A 25,488-nucleotide genomic window follows, 5' to 3' on the forward strand; every position below is an offset into this window, starting at 1 on the left:
TCAGTGGCTTCTGCTGCCAAAGTTCTTTGACCTCCTCCTTGTGTCACCCATATTTTCGATCATTGTCGTATGTCTGAGTCCTGCCACAGCACCAGGGAGACGGTACATGGCTGAGACCGCAGACCCAGCAGCAGCAAAACCTCATAAATGCAACCTTTATCAATAGAGAAATAATGATAGTGCTAGTTCCTTATGTGTGATTAGAAAGTATAATACTGAGTGAAGAGCAAGACCCCACATTCTCAGCCGGGTACGTATGTTGAGCTTCAGGAGTCCTAAATAAAAGAGGGGATCTACTTAGACCAGCATGTCTTATTTATGACAGTACCCTGGGGTAGTGAGTAGTCCCGGGCTGAGAATGAAGGAGTTCATTCAGCTTACTTGTGTCACCGTAGCTCAGGATTTGGACCACATGAGCTTCTTCAATGAGAGAGTGGCCAACTTCATGGAGAGCTGTATGTGGCAGCACTCCTGTTGAGTCTAGGAATAGAAATGCACTCTGTCATGTTGGCTGGTCAATAGTGTTGACACATCAAGTGAATGCCAGTTACGCCTCAGTTGGTGTTCCCCCCACCCCACCCCACTCAAGCAATCCAGAGCACAGTTGAAGGGCTGAAGCAGCCAATGAGGAGGTCTGGGGACCCACCACTCTTCATCAGTGGCCCCTTGGCACCTCTGGGTGAGGGATCATCTGTGCAATTGGACTTTGTGACAAGAACAGTGACCATGGGCATTCAGCCACAAGCAGACGCAAGCAAGTAGGATACTGCTACCTTATCTGAGGCCATCAGATGCCACTGGGGTTTGCTTCATTTGTAAGTATTTTCACCTTTTTGATACCCTTTCAAGATTGACACATGATAACGTATGAGCTTTCATTTTCCATTGGTAAGGCTGGAGAAAGAAGGAAGACATGGTGATGGGAGGGAAAGCATTTGAAAGAGAGTAGTGACACCACTGGACTGATGGACATCATTCATTGTTTCATGATTTGCATTTTCGTGGAAAGTGTTCTCACACTAGCCAAGTGGGTTCCAGAGGCCTGTGGGGTGAGGAGAGCTCATTGATTGCAGATGTTTCCAGTGTTGATGATTTCCTGATGAAACCCTTTTAATACCGCACTACTCCCAACACTTCTCAGCCTGTCCGCTGCACCTCTTTACTGTACAATATCTTTTTGACATTACTGCTGTCCTACTCCTCGGATGAGCCATCTAATTTCAAAGTCCGCAAGCTTTTGGAGGACCATGTTATAGTCTGTGCAGAGTGCAGTGACACCACCATGTGACAGGAATATACTGCAGAGTACCAGCTGAGCAGTGTAGGCACCAGAACCATGTATTCAGTCGCCCAATGGCCAACCCATTGGTGATCCTTATGAGCAAATTGCTTCTGTTTGATTGATAGATTGATTTATTGTCTTGTTGTCCTGAAAAACAGTGAAAAGCTTTGTTTATGAACAGTGCAGGCAGGTCACAGCAAGAAAAAATGTACAGATCAGGAAGACTTAGAGGCAGGAACAGCAACTCATATTCCGCTGACAGGATCCACAGCCTTAGAGGCATACAGGTTACATTGCAGATTGCATTATTTGAAGCTAGAGTCCATTCAACAGTCTGATAATGGCCGGAAAGAAGCTGTTCCTGAACCTGCTCGTGTGTTTGTGTCAGGCTTTTGTATCTTCTGCCTGCTGGAAGAGCTTGTAAGGGAGCATTACCAGTGTGCGATGGGACTTTGATGCTGGCCATCTTTCCTTGTTATAGCCATATAAATAGAGTCCAAGGATGGGAACCTCTGGGCTATGCACCACTTTCTGTAGTTGCTTACGGTCCTGGGTAGAGCAGTTTCCATACCAGGCCGCTACATACCCAGACAGTATGTTTTCAATGGTGCATCTGTAGAAGTTGGTGAGGGACCTTGTGGGCATGCCAAATTTCCTGAGCTGCCCGAGGATGAAGAACCATTGTTGCACCTTCTTCACTGCTCCATTTACCTGAGAAGTCCAAGACAAATCATCGGTCATTTTCACTCTAAAGAACATGATGCTCTTTACTCTCTCAACCTTAGTTCTGTTGATGTAGATGAGGGCATGTTCTCCTCCTTTCTTTTTGAAGCCAATGATCAGTTCTTTAGTTTTGCCAATGTTGAGAGACAGCTTGGTTTTATTGCATCACCTCACCAAGCCCTCTACCCCCTTCTGTATTTTGACTCGTCATTGTTTGATATCTGTCCCACTACAGTAGTGTCGCCAGTGAACTTTTACATGGTGTTCAGAATTGGGCAACACAGTCATAGGTGTACTGGGAGTTCAATAAGGGGCTGAGGACACATCCTTGGAGGCTCCAGTATTGAGTGTTATTGCGGAGGAGGTGCAGTTACCTATCCTCACTGATTGTGGCCTATGGGTAAGAAAGCTGAGGATTAGTTGAAGACCAAGGTCATACAATTTTGAGATCAGTCTGGAGGGGATAACAGTGTTGTAGGCAGAGCTGTATTCAAAGTCTGATGTAGATGACTTTGTCAGGGATGAGTGCCGGGTTAGTGATATGGCATCCTCTGACCTGTTATGTCTGTGGGCAAATTGTAACAGATCGAGGCAGGTTGAGAGACTGCAGTTGATGTGGGCCATGACCTGCCATTCGAAGCACTTTGTGATTATTGAAGTCAGAGCTATTGGGTGTTAGACATTAAGGCACACTGCATGTGTTTTCTCAGGTACGAGAATGATGGTGCTCTTCTTGAAGCAGGTGGGGACTTCAGCTTGTAGGAGGGAGAGGTTGAAAATGTTGTTGGATGCCTCCGCCAGTTGGTCCCCACAGGATCTGAGTGCACAGCCAGGGGCGCCATCCAGGCCCATCACTTTCCTCTGGTTGACCTCCCAAGAACATGATCTGACTTCTGAAGCGGTGACAGAGGGAACAGACGTGTCAAGGGCTGTTGGGGAAGGCGTCATCACACTGGTGGCATTCTGCTCAAACTAAGCAAAGAAAGCATTGACTGCATTAGGGAGGGTTGAGTCATTGTTTGCTCACTCACACTGTTTCATTTTGAATCCCATAAAGTCGTTTAGGTCTTGCCATAGACGGCGGTGGTCTGTTTGGTAGGTCCGGGCCCCTAACTTGATCCGGCACTGCCTGTTGGCCTCCCTGATCGCTTTGCGGCAGTCACATCTGGATTTTCTGCATTGGTCTGGGTCAGCTAAATTGAATGCTGCTCGTCTAGTCTTTAGTAGGGAGTGGATTTCCTGGTTTCATCCAAGGTTTATAGTTAGGAAATGCTCGGATTGACTTCTTTGGTACACAGTCCTCCATGCACTTGCGGTTGTAGTGCTTTTCTGGTTCTGTAGTCATTTGTTCAAGGAATGACCCTGTTCCCTAGATTCCATCCACAAGGTTTGGGTGTGGAATGGAGAACTGTGATGTTTTGGGCTGCCAACAATGAAGGAACTGTGGCAACTGCTGGAACAATGATCATGCACCTCATAATGCCCCAAAAAGCAACCACATGTGATTGCAAGCCTGTTGAAGATTGATGAATCTCACTGGCCATTCTCCCAGTGTCCCTTGGACATATGGATGCAATTAATAATGCCCTGCAGCATGGTGATCGTCGTAATGGAGACAAAACGCTCTGCCTTTAATGCCATTATTTGAAAGTTATGTACTGTCTAGCGTAAGGAGGGTATTAGTGACACATGAGATAAAATGATGTGTTGCTGATTCTTGAAAGGAGCCAAAGGAATTGCTTAAGGACTTGGTGAGATTGACAGCTACTGGCATGACATGACAAGCAGGACTGCAAGTTGTGAAATCGTCCACAACAAAGATGTAAATCTTAATGACCTTCATCTGTCTTGAGCCCCAAACACACTCTCTCTGCTACTGAGGAATTTGATTCTCTTTACCATTCAGCCCAAAATCAAAGAACTGCAATCCCATTATCACCTGTTGCCTTACATTTAGCTGCAATCTCAATAAATTCTGGATCCTAACCTCCTTATGACCCCAAGTTGATTAGGTCACAACTCTTCCATTATCTCCCTCATATATTGAGGTGCTACACTTTTTAAAAAAAGGAATTGAATGTTTACAAATAGGGCGGCATGGTGACTAAGTGGTTAGCACTTCTGTCTCACAGCGCCAGGGACCCAGGTTCATTTCCATCCTCAGGCAACTGTCTATGTGGAGTTTGCACATTTTCCCTGTGTCTGCGTGGGTTTCCTCTGGGTGCTCTGGCTTCTTCCCACGGTCCAAAGATGTGCAGGCTAGGTGAATTGGTCATGCTACATTGCCCGTTGTGTTCAGGGATGTGTAGATTAGGTGGGTTATAGGGAGATGGATCTGGGGTGGATGCTGTGCTGGTCAGTGTGGACATGTTGGGCCAAAGGGCCTGTTTCCACACTGTAGAGATTCTATGATTCAATGAGAAAACTCTAACTCTTTGTTGTAAAAATTGTCTTAAGTTTTATGAGCTTTGTTTTGTAGTTCTAAAGAGCAACAATAGTTTCAAAACATCTTGCAAAAAATATATGTTTTTATGCTTTTTTTTCTAAATTGCTACAGAATGTTTAATGTTTTCTTCAGAATGTCAATACATGCTTTCAGGCTATTATGAAATAAATAAACTCAGAATGCTTAAGAAAGAATTGTAACAACAATGGTTGGATTCTTGGGTAATCTGAGTGCAAATCGTAACTGTGCTAACATAAGATACTTTGCTATTGCTGCAATTTGATGTCTATTAACCTGGGGCAAAATTATCTGAATAAAAAGAAAGGCTTGCAATGACAGAATGTGGAGCCTTTCACAGCATTAAGATGTACTAAAACCTTTTATATCTACTTTAGTACTTCTGAAGTAGTCAGTGAGATGCAGCAGCCAATCTATACTCAGCAAGCTGCTTTTAAATGAAGAATGCAAGCCAGCACAGACCAAGTAATGGCTTGGGATCTATTGAGCTCATCTGAGTGCAGATGGTAGAGTTAAACGAATCCTCAACCAATGGATCAGATTTAAGCCTGCAGTCTTGCCATATCCAGTGGTGGTGAACAATTAAGCATCTCCATGGAGAAGGAGACTCCACAAATATTTTCAGCCTTAATAATTGGGGATCCCAGAGGATCAGTGCAAAAGATAAAACTGAACAATTGAATAAGCTTCAGCCAAAAGTACTAGTTGGATGATCCATCCTGGTCTTGTCCGGAGGACCCTAACATCAAAAATATCAGTCTTTGATCAATTCAATTTATGTCATATTGTATTACAGAATGGTTGGAGGCCATGCTGCAAAGGTTATGGACCTTTCCAACACTATGGCAGTAGCACTGAAGCCTCTTGCTCCCAAACTTGTTTCTCCCCTAGCCAAGCAATTCCACCACAGTAACAGCACAGGAATGTAGCCAACAATGTGGAAATTTTCCCAGTTATGTCCTGGAAAATTTCCCAGTTATGTCCTGTGTGCAAAATTCAGGATAAATCCAGTGCAGCTAATTACTGCCCATCAGTCTACACTTGTTCATCAGCAAAATGATGGACAGTGTCATCAACAGTGCTATCAAGCAACCATTGCTCAACAGTAACCTACTCAGTAATGCCCAGTTTGGGTTCAACCAGGACTACGTAGCTCCTGACCTCATTACAGCCTCGATTTAAACATGGACAAAAGAGCTGAATTCCAGAGTTGAAATGAGAGTGACAGCCCTGGACATCAAGGTACATTTGACTGAGCATGGCATCAAAGAGCCCTAGCAAAACTGGAGTCAGTGAGAATTGGAGAAAACAGTCCGCTTGTTGAAGCCATATTTAGCATATAGGAACATATTTGTGATTGTTGAAAGCTGGTCATGTCAGCTTCAGGACATCTCCACAGGAGTTCCTCATGGTGGTATCCTAGGCTCAACCATCTTCACCTGCTTCATCCACGACCTTCCCTCCATCATAGAGTCAGAAGCGGAGATATTCGTCAATGTTCAGTGCTATTTGTGACACCTCAGATATTGAAGAAGTCCTAAAGCGATAAGACCTGAATAATATCCAGATTTGGGCTGAATAGTGGAAAGTCACATATTCAATCATTAACCAGCATTCATACACTATCTCCAACAAGAGATAAGCTAACCAACACCCCTTGACGGTCAATCCCATGACCATCTCTGAATCTCTCAGTATCCACATCTTAGGGTTACCATTTGACCAGAAACTGAGTTGCATGAGCCATTATAAACACAGCCACGACAAGAGCAGGTCAGAGGCTAGTGAGTAGCATCTTACCTGACTCCCCAGAGCCTGTCCATGTCTATAAAAAATAAGTCAGGAGTGTGACAGAACACTTCCCAATTGCCTGCATTATATAGGTGTAGCTCCAAAAACACTCAAGAAGCTTGACATTATCCAGGAAAAAAGCAGCTTACTTGATCTCCACCGCACCCACAAACATTATTCTCTCCACCACTGACACTCAGTAGCAGCAGTATGTACCAGCTACAAGACGTACTGCAGAAATTCTTAGACAGTACCTTCCATACCCATGACTTCTTCCATCTAGAAGGACAAGGGCAACAGACACATAAGGACACCACCACCTGCAAGTTCCCCTGCAAGCCATTCACCATTCTGACTTAGAAATATATCACTGTTCTTTCAGTGTTGTTGCGACAAAGTCCTGTAATTCCCTCCCTATGGCATTGTGGGTCTACCTAAAGGACATAGACAGCAGCAGTTCAAGAAGTCAGCTCACCCACACCTTGGCAACTAGGGTGGACAATAAATGCTGGCCTAGCTGATCATGTGCACATCCCATGAGCACCCAAACTGAAAGTTAATGCCTCAACACTTCACTGAAGTATCAGACTGAGTTTTGTACCGGATCTCTGGACTTGCACGTAAATCTGCAACCTTCCGATTGGGCTGTGAGAGATGTCGCCACTGAACAAGAAAGAGAGGGATGCTGAGAAGAAAAGAGCTGGGCAAGAGGAATTGTTTCTGCATCCTGCTGAAATGTTCACGATCAAATAGTATGCCCATGGCAAGGAGTAGAGTGTGAGGGTGGTGGCAGTGTGTTCACTGTGTAAAACAGAGCCCTTTTGAAGGTGAAGGGCTCATTATTCTGTTGACCCCAACACTGGAGCTGTGTTTAATTTGCAGCAGCTCTCATGTGCAGCCCATTAATCAGACTGAGCATACAACATTTTCAAAGTTTGGATTTCAGCTGATCCAAGCTCCAAATATGCTTACTCAAACATTGTTACAAAATGTCAAATTTAATTTTAGTAGCTGTTTTGACACTCAAATCTTCTAAGTACAAAAACAAATCTTATGTTTTACAGGACAGCGCTTGGCTTTGATCTATGCAGGGACTGTGCCTAGAGGAACTAGTTCAGTGGCAGATACTGAAATCTTCATTTAATTAAAAAAAAGTCTATAGTTTATTTTTTCACCAGTTCCAAAGAATTGGTTGTTTTAAAAAGAAATATATGAACTTTTTGAGATCAGTCTGTAACTTCAGGTGGACTTGTGTATATTACCATGACTGATCTTTTTTCTTCAATATTTTGCCATGCAGTCAACAAAATAGCTATTTCCCAGAGTTTTTCCATTCTGATTTAGAATGGAATCTGGAAAGTCAAAGAATTCATTATCTTGATTCAGTAACTTATTTCACTGTTTAAAGTATATTTTCTATGATTACATAGGCTATATGGCATAGAAAAATGCAATACAGCATAACCAGCCCATACATATTTTTATATTACACTCATGCCAGTCCTCTCCCCATCTCTTCTCATCTAATATTGTCACTTAAACACCTATTTCTTTCTCACTTGCTTGTCTAGTTTCCCCTTAAATGTGCCCATGTTATTTACTTCACCCATTCTCTGTGGGAGTAATTTCCACATTCTAACTGAGCTTTAGTTGAAGACTGTAGTGATTGTAACAAGGTCAGCCAGGTGGACTTCATATAATATGAGTTCCCTGATTGGGGCTGTTAATCAGCCCTGGCTGACAGATAAAAACAAGACTGTCAGGCATCCTATCACTCTGAGAGCTGGCTCTGAGGGGGCTGGATCTGGGTCAAGGGTGATAGGATACCGGCCTCTGTGGAGTTATTTCAGCGGTGGTGAGAGTGGGTTTAATGATGTACCATGCAAAAGCACCTACTAGCTCCAGTCCAACTGAGCTTCAAGCAGGTACTATAACTTTATCATTGGAAAATGCAGAAGTGGAGCATGAGTTGCAGGGTATTCCGATGGAAGTGGGCACCATCACCAGTCCAACTGAGTTTGGGGAATATCACTTGAATTAAAGTAATTCTTTCGCTTCACTCAAAATATATGCTGAACAGAGGGACTCTAGATCAGTCGACAGTAGAACCACAAAACAAAGCCGAGCCTCAGCCAAGCAGTTAATTTTTTTTGTTTCAGAATATTGAAACATATAAAATAATCAGAGGGTTAGATAGGGTGGATAGGGAGAGCCTTTTTCCTAGGATGGTGACGGCGAGCACGAGGGGGCATAGCTGTAAATTGAGGGGTGAAAGATATAGGACAGATGTCAGAGGTAGTTTCTTTAGTCAGAGAGTAGTAAGGGAATGGAACGCTTTGCCTGCAACGGTAGTAGATTCACCAACTTTGGGTACATTTAAGTCGTCATTGGACAAGCATATGGATGTACATGGAATAGTGTAGGTTAGATGGGCTTGAGATCGGTATGACAGGTCGGCACAACATTGAGGGCCGAAGGGCCTGTACTGTGCTGTAATGTTCTATGTTATATGTTCTATCTGGGCTGGCAAGCCATTACAGTTGCTATGGGTATATGGACTCGACAACAAAAGAGTCCGACTAGGCCTAAATTGACTAAGAAAACACAGGTCGGAATCCAGGAGACTGCAAACCTTAGAAAGTCCACCTACATTTGAGATGGAACAGTTAAATTGCTCAACAACATCGAAATTGGAAGCAATCCAAATAAACAACCAGTGAAATGTTCACTTGGTTCTAGTGGAGGTTAATACCGGCCTGAATGTTTTAGTGGTCGTAAAACCAGCCTTTAACAAAATTCACTATGCGTTCCGACCCTTAAATTTGCGCAAGGCCTTGACTGGACTGAGACTCTATACCAGGAAAACCTTATACCGCTTTAGAGTACAACTTTGATGCTTGCCACTTATGAGAAGTAGGTGGTTCAGTTATTACCAATTATAATATCAAGCTTGAGTCCAAACTTGATGGGGCAAAATTGGTATGGAAATATTCACCTAGATTGACTCAACATTTTATGATTACAAAATAACTGCTCAATGAAGTCCTAATTAAATAGCTGGAAGTTCTTCAGGAAGGGCTAGGGACTATCAAAGGATCCAAGGCCACTTTGCATGTTGACCAGGAAGCATTTGTATGATTCTGCAAAGCCTCCCTGCTGCCATCTGCCTTATGGGCAAAAGTAGAGGCAGAAATCAGAAGGCTGGAAGACAAAAGAACAATCGCGCCAGTCCACTTTGCAGAATGGGCAACACCAGTCACACTGATTGTGAAGCCTTTTTGGTCAGTTCATCTCTGTGGGGATTTTAACCAAACAGTAAACTGCTTTTTGCAGCTGGATAAATACCTAAAACTTTGCATAAAAGATTTATACACAAAGCTGGCAGGTGTCTGTCCTTTTTGAAGCTTGACATGAGCTATGTGTACTAGCAATTAAGTTTTGATGAGATTCCCAGAAATGTGCTACAATTATTACTAAAGGGCTTGAACCAATATATGAATCTGCCATTTGGGGTATCATCAGCCTGTGCCATTTTTCACTGATGAGAACATTTTACAAGGTCTGTCCTACGCCCCTATTTATCTAGTTGGTGTGCTAATAACAAGGAAAACCAATGTGGAGCTCTTGGAGAACTTGGACATAATCCTTAGATGTTTTTGCAGATAGGCATATGCCTTAGGTTTAAATATATGTTCTAGACATCCCAAGTGACCTACTTGAGCTGCAGAGTCAGCAAACCAGGTTACACCTGTCGGAAGATAAGGTGAGAGTTATCAAAGGTAGCCAGGCTCCCACCTCCGTACCAGAGCTCAGGTATTTCCTTGGGCTGGTGAATTTATTGTAGAAAGTTCATACATAACCTGGCCTCCATCCTGACACCTTTGCATCAACTCTTAAACAGGGGTCGGCCTTGGAAATGCTCGTGTAGCTAAGCCATCACTTTCAGGGAAGTGAAGGAACAGCTATCATCCTCTAAGTTGTTGGCACACAATGATCCCAAGCTAGATCTGGTAATGATATGCGATGCCTATCCATACAGCATCAGGGTAGTATAAACTCATAGGTAGCCCAGTGGACGTCCAGGGGTTTCCAAAATGAAGATGTGAGACATTATATCTGGTTCCCAGGATTGGATGCAGACACAGCCACATTGGTGGGGCAGTGCCCAGAGTGCCAACAAGGACAAAAATTACTGCCAGCTGCTCCACCATATTCATGGAAATGGCTGGGTAAACCTTATACTCAGTTACACATCAACTGTGCGGGTCCTTTCATGTTCTTAGTCATTGTGGACCTCCAGTCAAAGTGGCTGGATGTGTGTAATTTGTCAAGGACAATGAGAGAAAAACTGTGTGCGCCTTTTGCAGTACACCGACTCCTGGCAGTGTTGGTCACAGGTAATGAGTCATCGCTTACCCAGCAGGGAATTCGAGTATTTCCTAAAGTCGAATGATAATCACCATATAAGGACATCTCTGCACTATCCGTCATCCAGTGGTCTGGCAGAAAAAACGTTCCTAACTTTGAAGGCAAGTTTAAAGAAACAGCCTAAAGCGTTACTACATACAAAACTCTCCCGGTCCATGTGTGATTGTAGGCCCAATCCTCATGCAACTACAGGATAGCTCCTGCAGAGTTGCTAATGGGGAGAAGACTCTACACCAGGTTAAATCTGATCTTCCCGGACCGAGGAGTCGGGGGGAGAGTAAAAAGGCATCAGGAATACCAATAATGTTGGACACAAGAATCCACTAAGCAAGAGAGCCGGTTTACTTTAGGGATGAAGTTTTTTGCTTGGGGGTGAATCATAGGAATGTCCAGCACGGGTGAAGAGGGATGGTTGATGTGAGGTTAAGACAAGTGACGTACAAGGTTTCTGTAGGTGCAACTGCCCTGAACGTGCATATGAATCACCAGAAAGCTGCAAACTTGCAAATGTAGTGAAAGCAAAATGTGCCCGGCTCTTTGACAGCCTTTCTGACTGCTCCAGAACCCATGGGTCTCCCTGTCTGTCAAGCATTGAAGACCTCGGGATCTGACACAGACATGGCGAATGTCGCTGCCTCGATGCATTTGTTGCCTGAAGAAGAGGATGAGTTTTGTCCGAGGTGCTTTGGGTGCAAAAGGCATTACACTGTGCATTACACACTGCTTGTATCAGAGTCAGAGTTGTAGGAACCTGACCCTGTGTTGAATCGCCCCAGGCGAGCTACAGACGAGAAGAACTAGCCTATGCCTTCAGACTCAGAGGGGGAGGGTTGTAATGAGGTCAGCGAGGTGGACCTCATAGGGTATAAATTCTCTGGGTGGGGCTGTTAATCTGGTCAAATCAGGGAGCCCTTGTAGACAGATAAGAACAGGAGCAAAATTGCTGGAGAAACTCAACATGTCTGGCAACATCGCAATTCTTTTGGTTTTTATTTAGATAAGAACAGGAGCCTCAGGCATCCTGTTAAATTTCAGAGCTGGCAGTGAGGGAACTGAATTGGTGTCAAGGACTCTTGGTGACTGGATACTGGCCTCTCTGAAGGTATTTCAAAGGCGTTTCTTTGAAACTACATTAGAACATAGAACAGTACAGCACAGAACAGGCCCTTCAGCCCACGATGCTGTGCCGACCATTGATCGTCATGTATGCACCCTCAAATTTCTGTGACCATATGCATGTCCAGCAGTCTCTTAAATGTCCCCAGTGACCTTGCTTCCACAACTGCTGCTGGCAACGCATTCCATGCTCTCACAACTCTCAGTGTAAAGAACCCGCCTCTGACAGCCCCTCTACAAACATTAAGATTGACAAGTCGCCAGGCCCGGACCAGATTTGTCCTCGGCTGCTTTGGGAAGCGAGAAATGCAATTGCTTCGCCACTTGCGAAGATCTTTGCATCCTCGCTCTCCACTGGAGTCGTACCTGAGGACTGGAGAGAGGCAAATGTAATTCCTCTCTTCAAGAAAGGAAATAGGGAAATCCCCGGCAATTATAGACCAGTACGTCTCACATCTGTCGTCTGCAAGGTGTTAGAAAGGATTCTGAGGGATAAGATTTATGACCATCTGGAAGAGCATGGCTTGATCAAATACAGTCAACACGGCTTTGTGAGGGGTAGGTCATGCCTTACAAACCTTATCGAGTTTTTTGAGGATGTGACTAGAAAAGTTGATGAGGGTCGAGCTGTGGATGTGGTGTATATGGACTTCAGTAAGGCATTTGATAAGGTTCTCCATGGTAGGCTCATTCAGAAGGTCAGGAGGAATGGGATACAGGGGAACTTAGCTGCTTGGATACAGAATTGGCTGGCCAACAGAAGACAGCGAGTGGTAGTAGAAGGAAAATATTCTGCCTGGAAGTCAGTGGTGAGTGGTGTTCCACAGGGCTCTGTCCTTGGGCCTCTACTGTTTGTAATTTTTATTAATGACTTGGACGAGGGGATTGAAGGATGGGTCAGCAAGTTTGCAGACGACACAAAGGTCGGAGGTGTCGTTGACAGTGTAGAGGGCTGTTGTAGGCTGCAGCGGGACATTGACAGGATGCAGAGATGGGCTGAGAGGTGGCAGATGGAGTTCAACCTGGATAAATGCGAGGTGATGCATTTTGGAAGGTCAAATTTGAAAGCTGAGTACAGGATTAAGGATAGGATTCTTGGCAGCGTGGAGGAACAGAGGGATCTTGGTGTGCAGATACATAGATCCCTAAAAATGGCCACCCAAGTGGACAGGGTTGTTAAGAAAGCATATGGTGTTTTGGCTTTCATTAACAGGGGGATTGAGTTTAAGAGTCGTGAGATCTTGTTGCAGCTCTATAAAACTTTGGTTAGACCGCACTTGGAATACTGCATCCAGTTCTGGGCACCCTATTATAGGAAAGATGTGGATGCTTTGGAGAGGGTTCAGAGGAGGTTTACCAGGATGCTGCCTGGACTGGAGGGCTTATCTTATGAAGAGAGGTTGACTGAGCTCGGTCTCTTTTCATTGGAGAAAAGGAGGAGGAGAGGGGACCTAATTGAGGTATACAAGATAATGAGAGGCATAGATAGAGTTGATAGCCAGAGACTATTTCCCAGGGCAGAAATGGCTAGCACGAGGGGTCATAGTTTTAAGCTGGTTGGTGGAAAGTATCGAGGGGATGTCAGAGGCAGGTTCTTTACGCAGAGAGTTGTGAGAGCATGGAATGCGTTGCCAGCAGCAGTTGTGGAAGCAAGGTCATTGGGGTCATTTAAGAGACTGCTGGACATGTATATGGTCACAGAAATTTGAGGGTGCATACATGAGGATCAATGGTCGGCACAACATTGTGGGCTGAAGGGCCTGTTCTGTGCTGTACTGTTCTATGTTCTATGTTCTATACTTTCCTCCAACCAGCTTAAAACTATGACCCCTCATGTTAGCCATTTCTGCCCTGGGAAATAGTCTCTGGCTATCAACTCTATCTATGCCTCTCATTATCTTGTATACCTCAATTAGGTCCCCTCTCCTCCTCCTTTTCTCCAATGAAAAAAGTCCGAGCTCAGTCAACCTCTCTTCATAAGATAAGCCCTCCAGTCCAGGCAGCATCCTGGTAAACCTCCTCTGAACCCTCTCCAAAGCATCCACATCTTTCCTATAATACGGCGACCAGAACTGGACGCAGTATTCCAAGTGCGGTCTAACCAAAGTTTTATAGAGCTGCAACAAGATCTCACGACTCGTATACTCAATCCCCCGCTAATGAAAGCCAAAACACCTTATGCTTTCTTAACAACCCTGTCCACTTGGGTGGCCATTTTAAGGGATCTATGTATCTGTACATCAAGATCCCTCCGTTCCTCCACCCTGCCAAGAATCCTATCCTTAATCCTGTACTCAGCTTTCAAATTTGACCTTCCAAAATGCATCACCTCGCATTTATCCAGGTTGAACTCCTTCTGCCACCTCTCAGCCCATCTCTGCATCCTATCAATGTCCCGCTGCAGCCTACAACAGCCCTCTATACTGTCAACGACACCTCCAACCTTCGTGTCATCTGCAAACTTGCTGACCCATCCTTCAATCCCCTCATCCAAGTCATTAATAAAAATTACAAACAGTAGAGGCCCAAGGACAGAGCCCTGTGGAACACCACTCACCATTGACTTCCAGGCGGAATATTTTCCTTCTACTACCACTCGCTGTCTTCTGTTGGCCAGCCAATTCTGTATCCAAGCAGCTAAGTTCCCCTGTATCCCATTCCTCCTGACCTTCTGAATGAGCCTACCATGGGGAGCCTTATCAAATGCCTTACTGAAGTCCATATACGCCACATCCACAGCTCGACCCGTATCAACTTTTCTCGTCACATCCTCAAAGAACTCGATAAGGTTTGTGAGGCATGACCTGCCCCTCACAAAGTCATGTTAACTGCATTTAATCAAGCCATGCTCTTCCAGATGGTCATAAATCCTATCCCTCAGAATCCTTTCTAACACCTTGCAGACGACAGACGTGAGACTTACTGGTCTGTAATTGCCAGGGATTTCTCTATTTCCTTTCTTGAAGAGAGGAATTACATTTGCCTCTCTCCAGTCCTCAGGTACGACTCCAGTGGAGAGCGAGGATACAAAGATCTTCGCAAGTGGCGAAGCAATTGCATTTCTCATTTCCCAAAGCAGCCGAGGACAAATCTGGTCCGGGCCTGGCGACTTGTCAATCTTAATGTTTGACAAAATTTTCAGCACATCAGCTTCCTCTATCTCTATCTATTCCAGCATGCACACCTGCTCTTCAAAGGTTTCATTCACTACAAAGTTCATTTCTTTCATAAAGACAGAAGCAAAAAACTCATTTAGGGCTTCCCCTACCTCCTCAGACTCCACACACAAGTTCCCTATGCTATCCCTGATCGGCCCTACTCTTTCTTTGACCATTCTCTTATTCCTCACATAAGTGTAAAATGCCTTTGTGTTCTCCCTAATCCGTTCTGCCAAGCCTTTCTCGTGCCCCCTCCTGGCTCTCCTCAGACCATTTTTGAGCTCCTTCCTCGCCTGCCTGTAATCCTGTAGAGCTGAGCTTGACCCTGGCTTCCTCCACCTTATGTAAGCTACCTTCTTCCTTTTGACGAGAAGCTCCACCGCTCTCGTCATCCAAGGTTCCTTTATCTTACCCCTTCTTGCCTGTCTCAGAGGGACATATTTATTCATCACTCGCAACAACTGTTCCTTAAACAGTCTCCACATGTCTATAGTGCCTTTATCATGGAACAATTGCTCCCAGTCCATGCTTCCTAACTCATGACTAATCGCATCATAGTTTCCTCTTCCCCAATTAAATATCCTCCCATTTTGCCTAATCCTCTCCTTCTCCATAGCTATGTAGAATGTGAGGCAGTTATGGTCACTATCACCAAAATGCTCTCCCACCACAAGATCTGATACCTGCCCCGGCTCGTTTCCGAGCACCAAGTCTAGAATGGCCTCTCCCCTCGTCGGCCTGTCAACGTACTGAGTTAGGAAACCCTCCTGAACACACCTTACAAAAACAGCTCCATTCAAATCTTCTACTCGAAGCAGGTTCCAATCAATTTTGGGAAAGTTAAAGCCACCCATTACAACCCTATTACGTCGACACTTTTCCAAAATCTGCCGACCTATGCTTTCTTCAATCTCCCTGCTGCTATTGGGGGGCCTGTAGTAAACCCCTAACAAGGTGACTACTCCCTGCTGTTCCTAATTTCCACCCATACTGACTCGGTAGGCAGATCTTCCTCGACAATGGAAGCTTCTGTAGCTGTGATACCCTCTCTGATTAGTAGTGCTACACCCCCTCCTCTTTTTACCCCCTCCCTATTCTTTTTAAATGTTCTAAACCCTGGAACATCCAGCAACCATTCCTGCCCCTGAGAAACCCATGTCTCTGTTATGGCCACAACATCATAGCACCAGGTACTGATCCATGCTCTAAGTTCATCACTTTTATTCCTGATACTCCTTGCGTTAAAGCAAACACACTTTAACTGATCCCTTGGTTCCTTCCCAGGAAAATCCTTCCCACTAGCTGGTCTACCTCTTGCTACTGCCTCACCTGCATCAACTCTCACCTCCGGTATACAGCTCAGGTTCCCACCCCCCTGCCATACTAGTTTAAACCCTCTCGAACTACTCGAGCAAACCTTCCACCCAAGACATTGGTCCCCTTCCAGTTCAGATGCAACCCGTCTTTCTTGTACAGGTCCCACCTTCCCCAGAAGGCATCCCAATTATCTACATATCTGAAGCCCTCCCTCCTACACCAGCTGCGCCCGCTCCCTGTTCCTCGCCTCGCTATCTCGTGGCACCGGTAGTAAACTATTAAAAGCTTTGATGGTTTTAAAGACCATTTTATTATTCCTTAGCCTTCCTTTTTTTTAAGGAGAAAAGGGACCCAGTGTGTCAATCTTCCAATAATATCTATACGCTTGCATTTCTGGTATCATTTTTATAAATCTCTCTGCAGCCTCTCCAGTACTTCTTACCTCCTTTTGATAATACAGCCACCACAACGCACCAACATTGTAAGTATGCTTTAACAATGGCTCAACACAGGTTTAATATAACTCCAAGCTTTTCAGTTCAGCTCCTCGGGAGAAATTTGTTAGATAGCAATCCTTTTTGATTAATTTAATTGAGTTTTTTTGAAAAACTGACTAAGTATATTAATGAAAGTAATGCAGTTGGACTTCATTAAGACCTTTGACAAGGTCCAAAATGGAAGGTAACAGACTGTGGGATCCAAAGCAAGTTGACCAACTAGATCCAAACTTGTCTTGCGAATAGGAGGCAAGGGGTGATCTTGGTGGTTATTTTCATAATTGGAGGCCTGCAAGGGCATAGTAGGCTATGGACCAAATGGTCGGATTCTATGCTGCATGACTCTGAGATAAAATCGAATGATTGATTTGATTCTTTTATGACCTTCCTCACTTGTGGTACAAGTTTGGGATTGATGTATCCATAATCCACATCTCTTTGTCCCTGTACCGAAGGGCCTGTACTGTGCTGTAATGTTCTATGTTCTACTATGGACGTACTTGGAATAGTGTAGGTTAGATGGGCTTGAGATCGGTATGACAGGTCGGCACAACATTGAGGGCTGAAGGGCCTGTACTGTGCTGTACTGTTCTATGTTCTGTGTTCTACCCCAGCAGATTTGTAGCTTGCAATTAATAAGTGATTTCCTATTTTTGCTGTCAAAATACACTCCCTCATATTTATCCAGATTAAACTAAGTATTTTACCCTTTCTGCAGTTGTGTTAATATTTTCTGTAATTTGTTGCAACCCAGCCCAACAATTGTGATTATTCCCCCAAATTTAGTGTTGGCTGGTTTGATTTAGCAATGGTTTCTTTGATATCTAAGTCCAAATTGTTAGATGAAAATTGCAAACAACAGTTGTCCTTTAGGAGGCGATAATGGTGGAGTAGTGGAAATGTCACTAGACTAGTAATGCAGAGGCCCAAGCTAATGGAGGTCAAAGTATGGAACTATTTACAAGTGTAAAAATTCATCTTGTTCGCTAATGTTCTTTTAAGGAAGGAAAATTGCATCTTTATCTGGTGTGGCCTACATGTAACTCCAGACCCACAACAATATGGTTGAATATTGACTGCCCTTTGCTATAGCCTAGCAAGCCATTCAGTTCAAGAGCTACCAGAGTTAAACAACAAATTTTGGAATTAGATTACACATTCCGTGAAGTGACATTTCCCATTTCCTGCCATTCTGACTGATTACTGTTTAATCCCATTCTCGGCTTTCCATCTTAAAGCCAGCAGTTCCTTCTGCCATTTGATCTCACTCTATGTTCTCTGACCTTCTTTACCCTGGTCCACCTTATGAAAGTTGTTTATAAAGTCAAAATAAATTGTATCTGTTGTAAGGCATTGTCTTGTCTATTCTGTTCATTACCTTGACAAAAGAAAATCAATAAGCTTGATCAAGCAAAATTTTCTCTTTTGAAAATCATGTGCGCAGTCAATTAATATCTAGATAATTTCTAAATGTTTTTCTATCCTCTCCTCTAGTGTGGATTCATTAATTTCCTACCATTGATGTTAAGCTGACTGGTCATTTCCTGTTCTGCTTAAATATAGGAATTACATTAGCCATCTGCTAGTCTTTTGGCACATCATAAATAATTCTCCTTCTCAACCTCTCCCCTCAGATTAAACCACCACCAGTCATCTCTCTCTAATGCGAGAGCAGCCCTATGGTCTGATAAGACTATAGCAACTATTACATTTTCTTTATTCCATCCTAAATATGAGTATTGATGTCTCTGCCATCTGTTCCCTAAATTCTTTTAAAATATGTGGATACAATCCAACCAGACCAGGGTCTTTATCCTTTGATAATAAAATGTGAGGCTGGATGAACACAGCAGGCCAAGCAGCATCTCAGGAGCACAAAAGCTGACGTTTCGGGCCTAGACCCTTCATCAGAGTCTCTCTGATGAAGGGTCTAGGCCCGAAACGTCAGCTTTTGTGCTCCTGAGATGCTGCTTGGCCTGCTGTGTTCATCCAGCCTCACATTTTATTATCTTGGAATCTCCAGCATCTGCAGTTCCCATTATCTCTTTATCCTTTGAGTTTGTTTAGGTTCTTCAATACATCACTACCTTTATTTCAAATGGTCTTATTTCATTATTCAGCTTATCATTCAAAGTCATGGTTATCTTTTCCATCTTCCTGGTAAATATTGAAACAAAATACTTATTTCTGTCATCTCTTCCATCTTAACCTGTGGTATTGTCCTGTCTATCCTCTAACAGTGCATCAGACCTTTCCACTTTTCTTGACATGTCTGTAAAATATCTGACTATTTTGTTCCGTGTTGCTTAATTACCTTATGCTTATGGTGTCTGAGTTTTAATCCGGCCCAGGCTGACATACTAAAACTTCCAAATTTCTGCTGGTTCTAAGGGTCCCATATAAAATGACCCTATCCAAGTTCAGATCTGTGAGTGAGTGCATGAAACATAGTTACTAGTGATTTGACACCAATTGGCAATCTTAATTTAGAGATGAAAGTGGCAGCTATGAGAGATGGAAGTGTAATGCTGATACAGTAGGGGTGCCATTATAAGGCTGGGGTTAAGGCTTATCAAGACAAATTAAAAGAGAGCATTGTTCTTCATCTAACTTGAGCTATCACTTGCTGTTTCTGGTCAAGTGCTCTAGGGATTCATTTCTTTCACTTTAATATACATAGTGCCTGAATCTGAGTTGATGTTTTAAATTGTGTAGTGGCTTTTTTCATCTATGCATGATTGGTGTCTTGTTTTGGTGGCTACAATTGCAGAATATAGTTTATTAATTAATTGTATAGCTTCATTAATTGTGTACTTCAGATCCATAAGTTTTGTTTCTATTTGTTCATGGGCTATAAGCGATGCTGACTAGGCCACTTTCTACTAGAACTAATTGGCCTGTGAGGCTTGGTCTGCAGCCACGTGTAGACCGAACCTAGTAAGGACAACAGATTTCCTTCCCTAAAGGACCTGAATGAGGCAGCTGGGTATTTACAATGTCCACCAGCTTTTAATTCCAGAGATAGTAGAAACTGCAGATGTTGGAGAATCCGAGATAACAAGGTGTAGAGTGGATGAACACAGCAGGCCAACCAGCATCATAATGCTGCTTGGCCTGCTGTGTTCATCCAGTTCTACAGCTTTTAATTCCAGACTTTTTTTTTAAATTAGATTCCAATTGCATTATCTTCCATGGTGTGATTCAAACCCATATCTCTAAAACATTATCCTGGGGATTACTATTTAAGTCAGTAATGCTATTACATCGCCTCTGAATGCCCACCCCAATGCTAGCTGCTATTTTTCATGGGATATTTGTGATACTGGCAAGTCCTGTGTTTATTGCCCAATCCTGGTCAATCTTAAGATGTTGATAGTGAGCTGCCTTTTCTAATTGCCGCAATAGGTGCTATAAAAATACTGTCACACTACTGTTAGGCAGAGAGCTCCTGAATTTTGACCAAGTTACAATTAAGAAGCAGTGTATTTCTAAGTTAGGATGGTGTGCATCTTGGAGATGGCAGTGTTCCCGTCAATCTACTGCCTTTGATTTACTTAGTGATGAAGGTCACTGGTTTTGGAAATGTTAATGAGAAAGCCTTGGCAACTTGCTGCAGTGCATTTCGTAGATGGCACATTCTGCAGTCCTGGTCAGTTGGTGGTGTAGGGACTGAATATTTAAGATGGTAAATGGGGTCCCAATCAAGTGAACATATTTGTCCCCGATGATGTGGGATTTTTCTGGCCAGAAAACAAAGCGTCTTCATCACCAAAACTACCAGACCGCCATGGGGAAAAGTGTATTTCTGTTGAAACCTGGAGTTTTAACTTGGCTCTCTCAGGTACTAGAAGTCAGTGCTTTTTAGCCTTTTTAGTTTCCACACTTGGGTTTTACATCAGATACTGCCTGATAAGGCATAGAGCATTGACATTTCCATCAGAACTGTGCTGGGAGTAAATCATTTAGATAATCACATTTCAAGGTTAGTTTAGGCTTAAAGAAGGAAACTAGACCTGAAACAAGGGTCATTCCTGTCATACCCAAAGTATTTAAATTCTTAATATATATTTAAATATAAACTTGTGGCACATAAAAAAGATGAATGCCAATTTCTTGACTAATCCCTAAGGAAATCAAATGAATTTTAGGAAGTTGTGGTATCACTTCATTCTACATGCTTGCAGTAGCAATAGATATGCTCTGTTCCAATTTCCTTCAGACAGTGCCATCAATTTGACCATTCTGAAGGTCGCAGACATCTTTGCCCTTTTTTGCTCGCGATACCACTGGACCTCTAGCAGTGCAGTGGTAGTGTCCCCACCTCTAGACTATGCATCCCAGGTTCAAGTCCCACCTGCTCTAGAGGTGTGTAATAATATCTCTCTAAACCAGCTGATTGGAAAGCATCTACCTGTACCCAGTCCGTCAAAGTTGCTTCCATTGCTCAATTTTAATTTATGCTGCCTCTGGTTGGGCTCCAACATGTGTTCGCCACCTTCCTCATTTTCCTCAGACAAGAGGAGACTTTGAGGTTTTGACACAAAGGAGAGAGTGATAGAATCCCTACAGTGTGGAAGCATGCTACTCAGCCCGTAGAGCCCACATCGACCCTCTGAAGAGCATCCTACCTAGACCCACACCCTGCCCTATCTTTATAACCAAGCATTACCTGTGGCTAATTCAACTAGCCTGCACATCACTGGACACTATGGGCAATTTGGCATGGCCAACTCACCTAATCTGCACATCTTTGGATATTGGGAGGAAACCAGAGTAGCCGGAAAAATCCACACAGAGATGGAGAGAGCAGCTCAACTCCACAGGCAGCAATGCTAACCACTGAGCTGCAGTGCCCGCCCCCCCCCCCCCCCCCCCACAACCTCAAGAGGGTCAAAGATCTAAAAGTTATGGCAAGAATGTGAATGCTTTACGCACCTGGGATTAGCATTAACAGAAATTTTAAATCTGACAATAGAAATGAAGTATCAAATGAGTTCTAGTTGGAGTAGTTGGAAGGGCTGCGGTAGGCTGTAACATGATTGATCAGTAGCACTGAAGAATCAATGGGCCTTGCGTGGGGCCACATCAAGAAGAGAGGAGCAATAACTGTATTAATGAGGAGTGTATGCTCAGATGGGTATGTAGAATAGTGAAAAAGGAAGATCAGGAACTAATGCTTTGGGGATCAGTGAAGATCATGAAAGTATTAAATAAATCTGAGAAACGATTAAACCAGTGTGCTTATCTGTTTCACAGAGAGAGACAGAGGACATGTGTTGAAGCAAGTGATAGAGATGGGTCAGCCAGGGAAAAAGAAATCTGAAACCAGTTGGAAATCTGGGTGGCCAAAATCCAGGGGAATTAGAAAAGAAGTGGGTGACTGACAAGAAAAGATAGGGATAATCTAGCAGCATTGTGGCAACCCCAAATAAAATGGGAGAAGCTTAGAGACTTTAACCTTAATCGCTTCAGAATTAAATAAAATTTTTCAAAGTTCATTTCCTAATTGTTCAATTCCTCAATTTCCTTTTCAGTAGACCTGAATGTCACCACCCAATCTCAATGTGTATTTCTCCTACAACTTCTTGTTTGAATCCTTCTAATTGGATTTCCTCCCATGACTGGAAAAATGGTCCTTACCATGCAATGGAATTTTCTGTTCCAATCCTTCTAAATAATCACCTGCTCATTTTCTTTTAACAATTTACACACTCAATTGTAGGTCCCTGGGGAGTGTTGTTGAACAGAGAAACTTAGGGGTTCAGATATATAGTTCCTTCACTCTCGCGTCACAGGTAGACAGAATGGTGAAGAAGGCATTTGGCACACTTGTCTTCATTGGTCAGAGCATTGAATATAGGATTTGGGATGTCGTGCTGCGGCTGCACAGAACATTAGTGAGACTGCTTTTGGAGTATTGTGTGCGGTTCTGGTTACCCTACTATAGGAAAGATGATATTAAACTAGGAGGGGTGCAGAAAAGATTTTCAAAGATGTTACCGAACTGGAGGGTTTAAGTTATAAGGAGAGGCTGAATACACTGGGACTTCTTTTTTCTGGAGCTTAGGAGGTTGAGGCGTGTCCTTATAGAAATTTATAAATTCATGAGGGACATAGATAAAGTGAATAGCAAACGTCTTTTTCCTTGAGAAGGACATTCTGAAACTAGAGGCAATAAAAACTGAAAGAACTGCAGATGCTGTAAATCAGAAACAAAAGCAGAAATTGATGGAAAAGGTCAACAGGCCTGGCAGCATCTGTGAAGAGAAATCAGAGTTAATGTTTTGGGTCTGGTGATCCTTCCGTAAAACGGATGGTAGCTGGAAAATCAGGTACATGCAGAAGATAGGCAGGGGGAGGGAGTAAGGAGTAAATGTTAACTCTGATTTCTCTTCACAGATGCTGCCAAACCTGCTGAGCTTTTCCAGCAGTTTCTGGTTTTATTTCTAAAACTAGAGGACTTGGGTTTAAAATGAGAGGGAAAAGATTTGAAATGGACCTGTGGAGCAACTTTTTCCACACGGTGGTGCAGATATGGAATGAACTGCTGGAGAAAGTGGTAGATGCAGGTGCAGTTACAGCATTTTAAAGACATTTGGATAGCTACACGAATAGGAAAGATTTAGACGGATTTGAGCCAAACACAGGCAAATGGGACTAGTTTATTTTGGGAGACCTGGTTGACAGGGACCGAAGAAGGATCTGTTTCCATGCTGTACAATTCTAATTATTAAAATCCACCTGTTTGGCCATACCTTTGGTGATCTAACATTTACTCCATTGATTCAGCATCTATTTTCATTCTATTCAATTTCTAAAGTTTCTGTGAAATGCCTTCAGGCTTTTTCTAATGCATGTTACTGGTTTAAAATTAAAAATAGGAGGAGACAGAAAGTTGGGATAAAGTAATAAGGTCAACCCAAACTTGCTCTCCTAAAGAATAATGAAGTTGTATAATAAGCTACTGGAGAAAGGCACGAGTGATATGACTGGGTGATGTATAAGACATAATATTCATTCTCTTTCTGAGGCATTGTATCAATAGTGTCTACCATTGACAAGATGTAGTGCAGTAACTCATCCAGGTTCATCTGACAGCACATTCCAAACCTATATCCTCTACCACTTAGAAGGACAGAGCAGGAGGTGCATGGGTGTGCCAGCACTTGTAAATACCCCATAAGCTACACATCATTCTGACTCGGCGCAGCATTGCTGCTCCTTCACCATCTCAGTCAAAATGCTGGAACTCCTTAACAGTACTGTGGGTGCCCCTGTGCCTGAAGGATTGCAACCATCCAAGAAGAGGGCCACCTCCTTCCCCAGAGAACTCGAGTTAGGTAATAAAAACTGGCCTTGCCAGTGACACCCAAATCCTGTGAAGAAATAAAAAAGCTATTTTGATGAGTTAATCAGCTGCTGAATAGGCATTTGACAACATTATTTTGTTCTAAATTATATATTGTTGGCCTTAATGACAAATTATTCTATTGTTGAAAGAAAAGCCTTCCAAACATATGATGGCATTTAAAAACAAATCTTTGTTTATCTCATTGATTTCCACACAGAGATTGCCACCTAAACGACCTGAGCCACCTAGTAGTTGTTTTAACATGAAGGAAAGCCAAGTAGTTGAAGAAGAAGAGGAGGAGGAGGAGGAGGAGGAAGAAGCACACAAGAACAAACCTGCTGCTCTGACCCAAGGACAAGAAATAGAGCAAGAACCAGGCTTGTCTCACCCTACTGATTTAACGGAAAATCCCAGCCACGATAGTGGTGAGTTAATGCATAAATTCTTAACTCCTAGCAGCAAGGACCAGCAGAAGGGAGCCATCCAAGTCTCCTTTATTATTCTCAGTTCAGGCAGCAGAAGATCTGCAGAAGGCCATCATATGTTTGTGTCAGAGAAAGGCAGATACAGTTGGCCAAATTTATGCTCCTGATCTGCCTTCCCACTGTGAGTGATCATCAATTATGAACACCATAATGAGCGGCTTTGATGATGCCAGTGCTTGAGTAGTTTCATGGTACTCATCTTTGACATTCACATGATAAACAGTAAGGTTGGAGCTGCTGGTACCATTTCTCAGTAAAACTCACAGCATGGAGGAGAAAAATACCAGAGCTCGGAAAATCTGCAGCTACACCTGTACTCTGAAACATTTTAATAAATAATCAAAATGCTTGAGGAAAAATCCAGCATCCTCCTTTTCTTCACTATGTTCTTTTTCTTGAAACACTTCATGGAAAGAATTGGCAATTCTGTTGAAGTGACTGATTGCTTAATCATGTTAAGTTAATTTTGTATCAGTGCTGTCAAACTCAATCCAACCAATTTCCCTAGCACTGAAAAATATATTCAATCCTAATTTTAAGTTTAAATATGGTAGACCATGAATCATAGCTAGAATGACAATGATCATTTAACTCCCCTGTCAGTCAGTTCTGAAAACCAGACTGGTGTAACTGACAGGAATTAATTTTATGGACTTCAATGGGAAAATATAAGTGTCATCCACTCATTCCATTTTGCTGGAAAGGGAATGATTGCGTTATCAGTAAATAAAATCTTTGGCGGTATTTTGTAGTCCCTTTTCCTGGTTTTTTTTCTCATTGACCTGATGTGGTGTCAATATACACGTTAGGTTGAGAGTATTTTAAACAATCTATCTCAGCACTTTTTTAGATTATGCTTTAATTTCTGGGCATCTT

The 25,488-nt window shown here is 43.1% G+C and overlaps 1 protein-coding gene across 2 annotated transcripts in view; it reads left to right on the forward strand.

Annotated features, from left to right (window-relative positions):
- The window catches only part of slc4a1ap (solute carrier family 4 member 1 adaptor protein), a 132,446-nt gene that overhangs the window by 69,190 nt on the left and 37,768 nt on the right, over positions 1-25,488 (forward strand). For both annotated transcript variants that reach the window (XM_059645183.1, XM_059645182.1), the window contains exon 11: positions 24,345-24,552. In XM_059645183.1, coding sequence (XP_059501166.1) covers positions 24,345-24,552 — 208 coding nt within the window. The remainder of the gene's footprint in view (positions 1-24,344; positions 24,553-25,488) is intronic.

Source organism: Stegostoma tigrinum, chromosome 4 (assembly GCF_030684315.1).
Source record: "Stegostoma tigrinum isolate sSteTig4 chromosome 4, sSteTig4.hap1, whole genome shotgun sequence".
Lineage (NCBI taxonomy): Eukaryota > Metazoa > Chordata > Chondrichthyes > Orectolobiformes > Stegostomatidae > Stegostoma > Stegostoma tigrinum.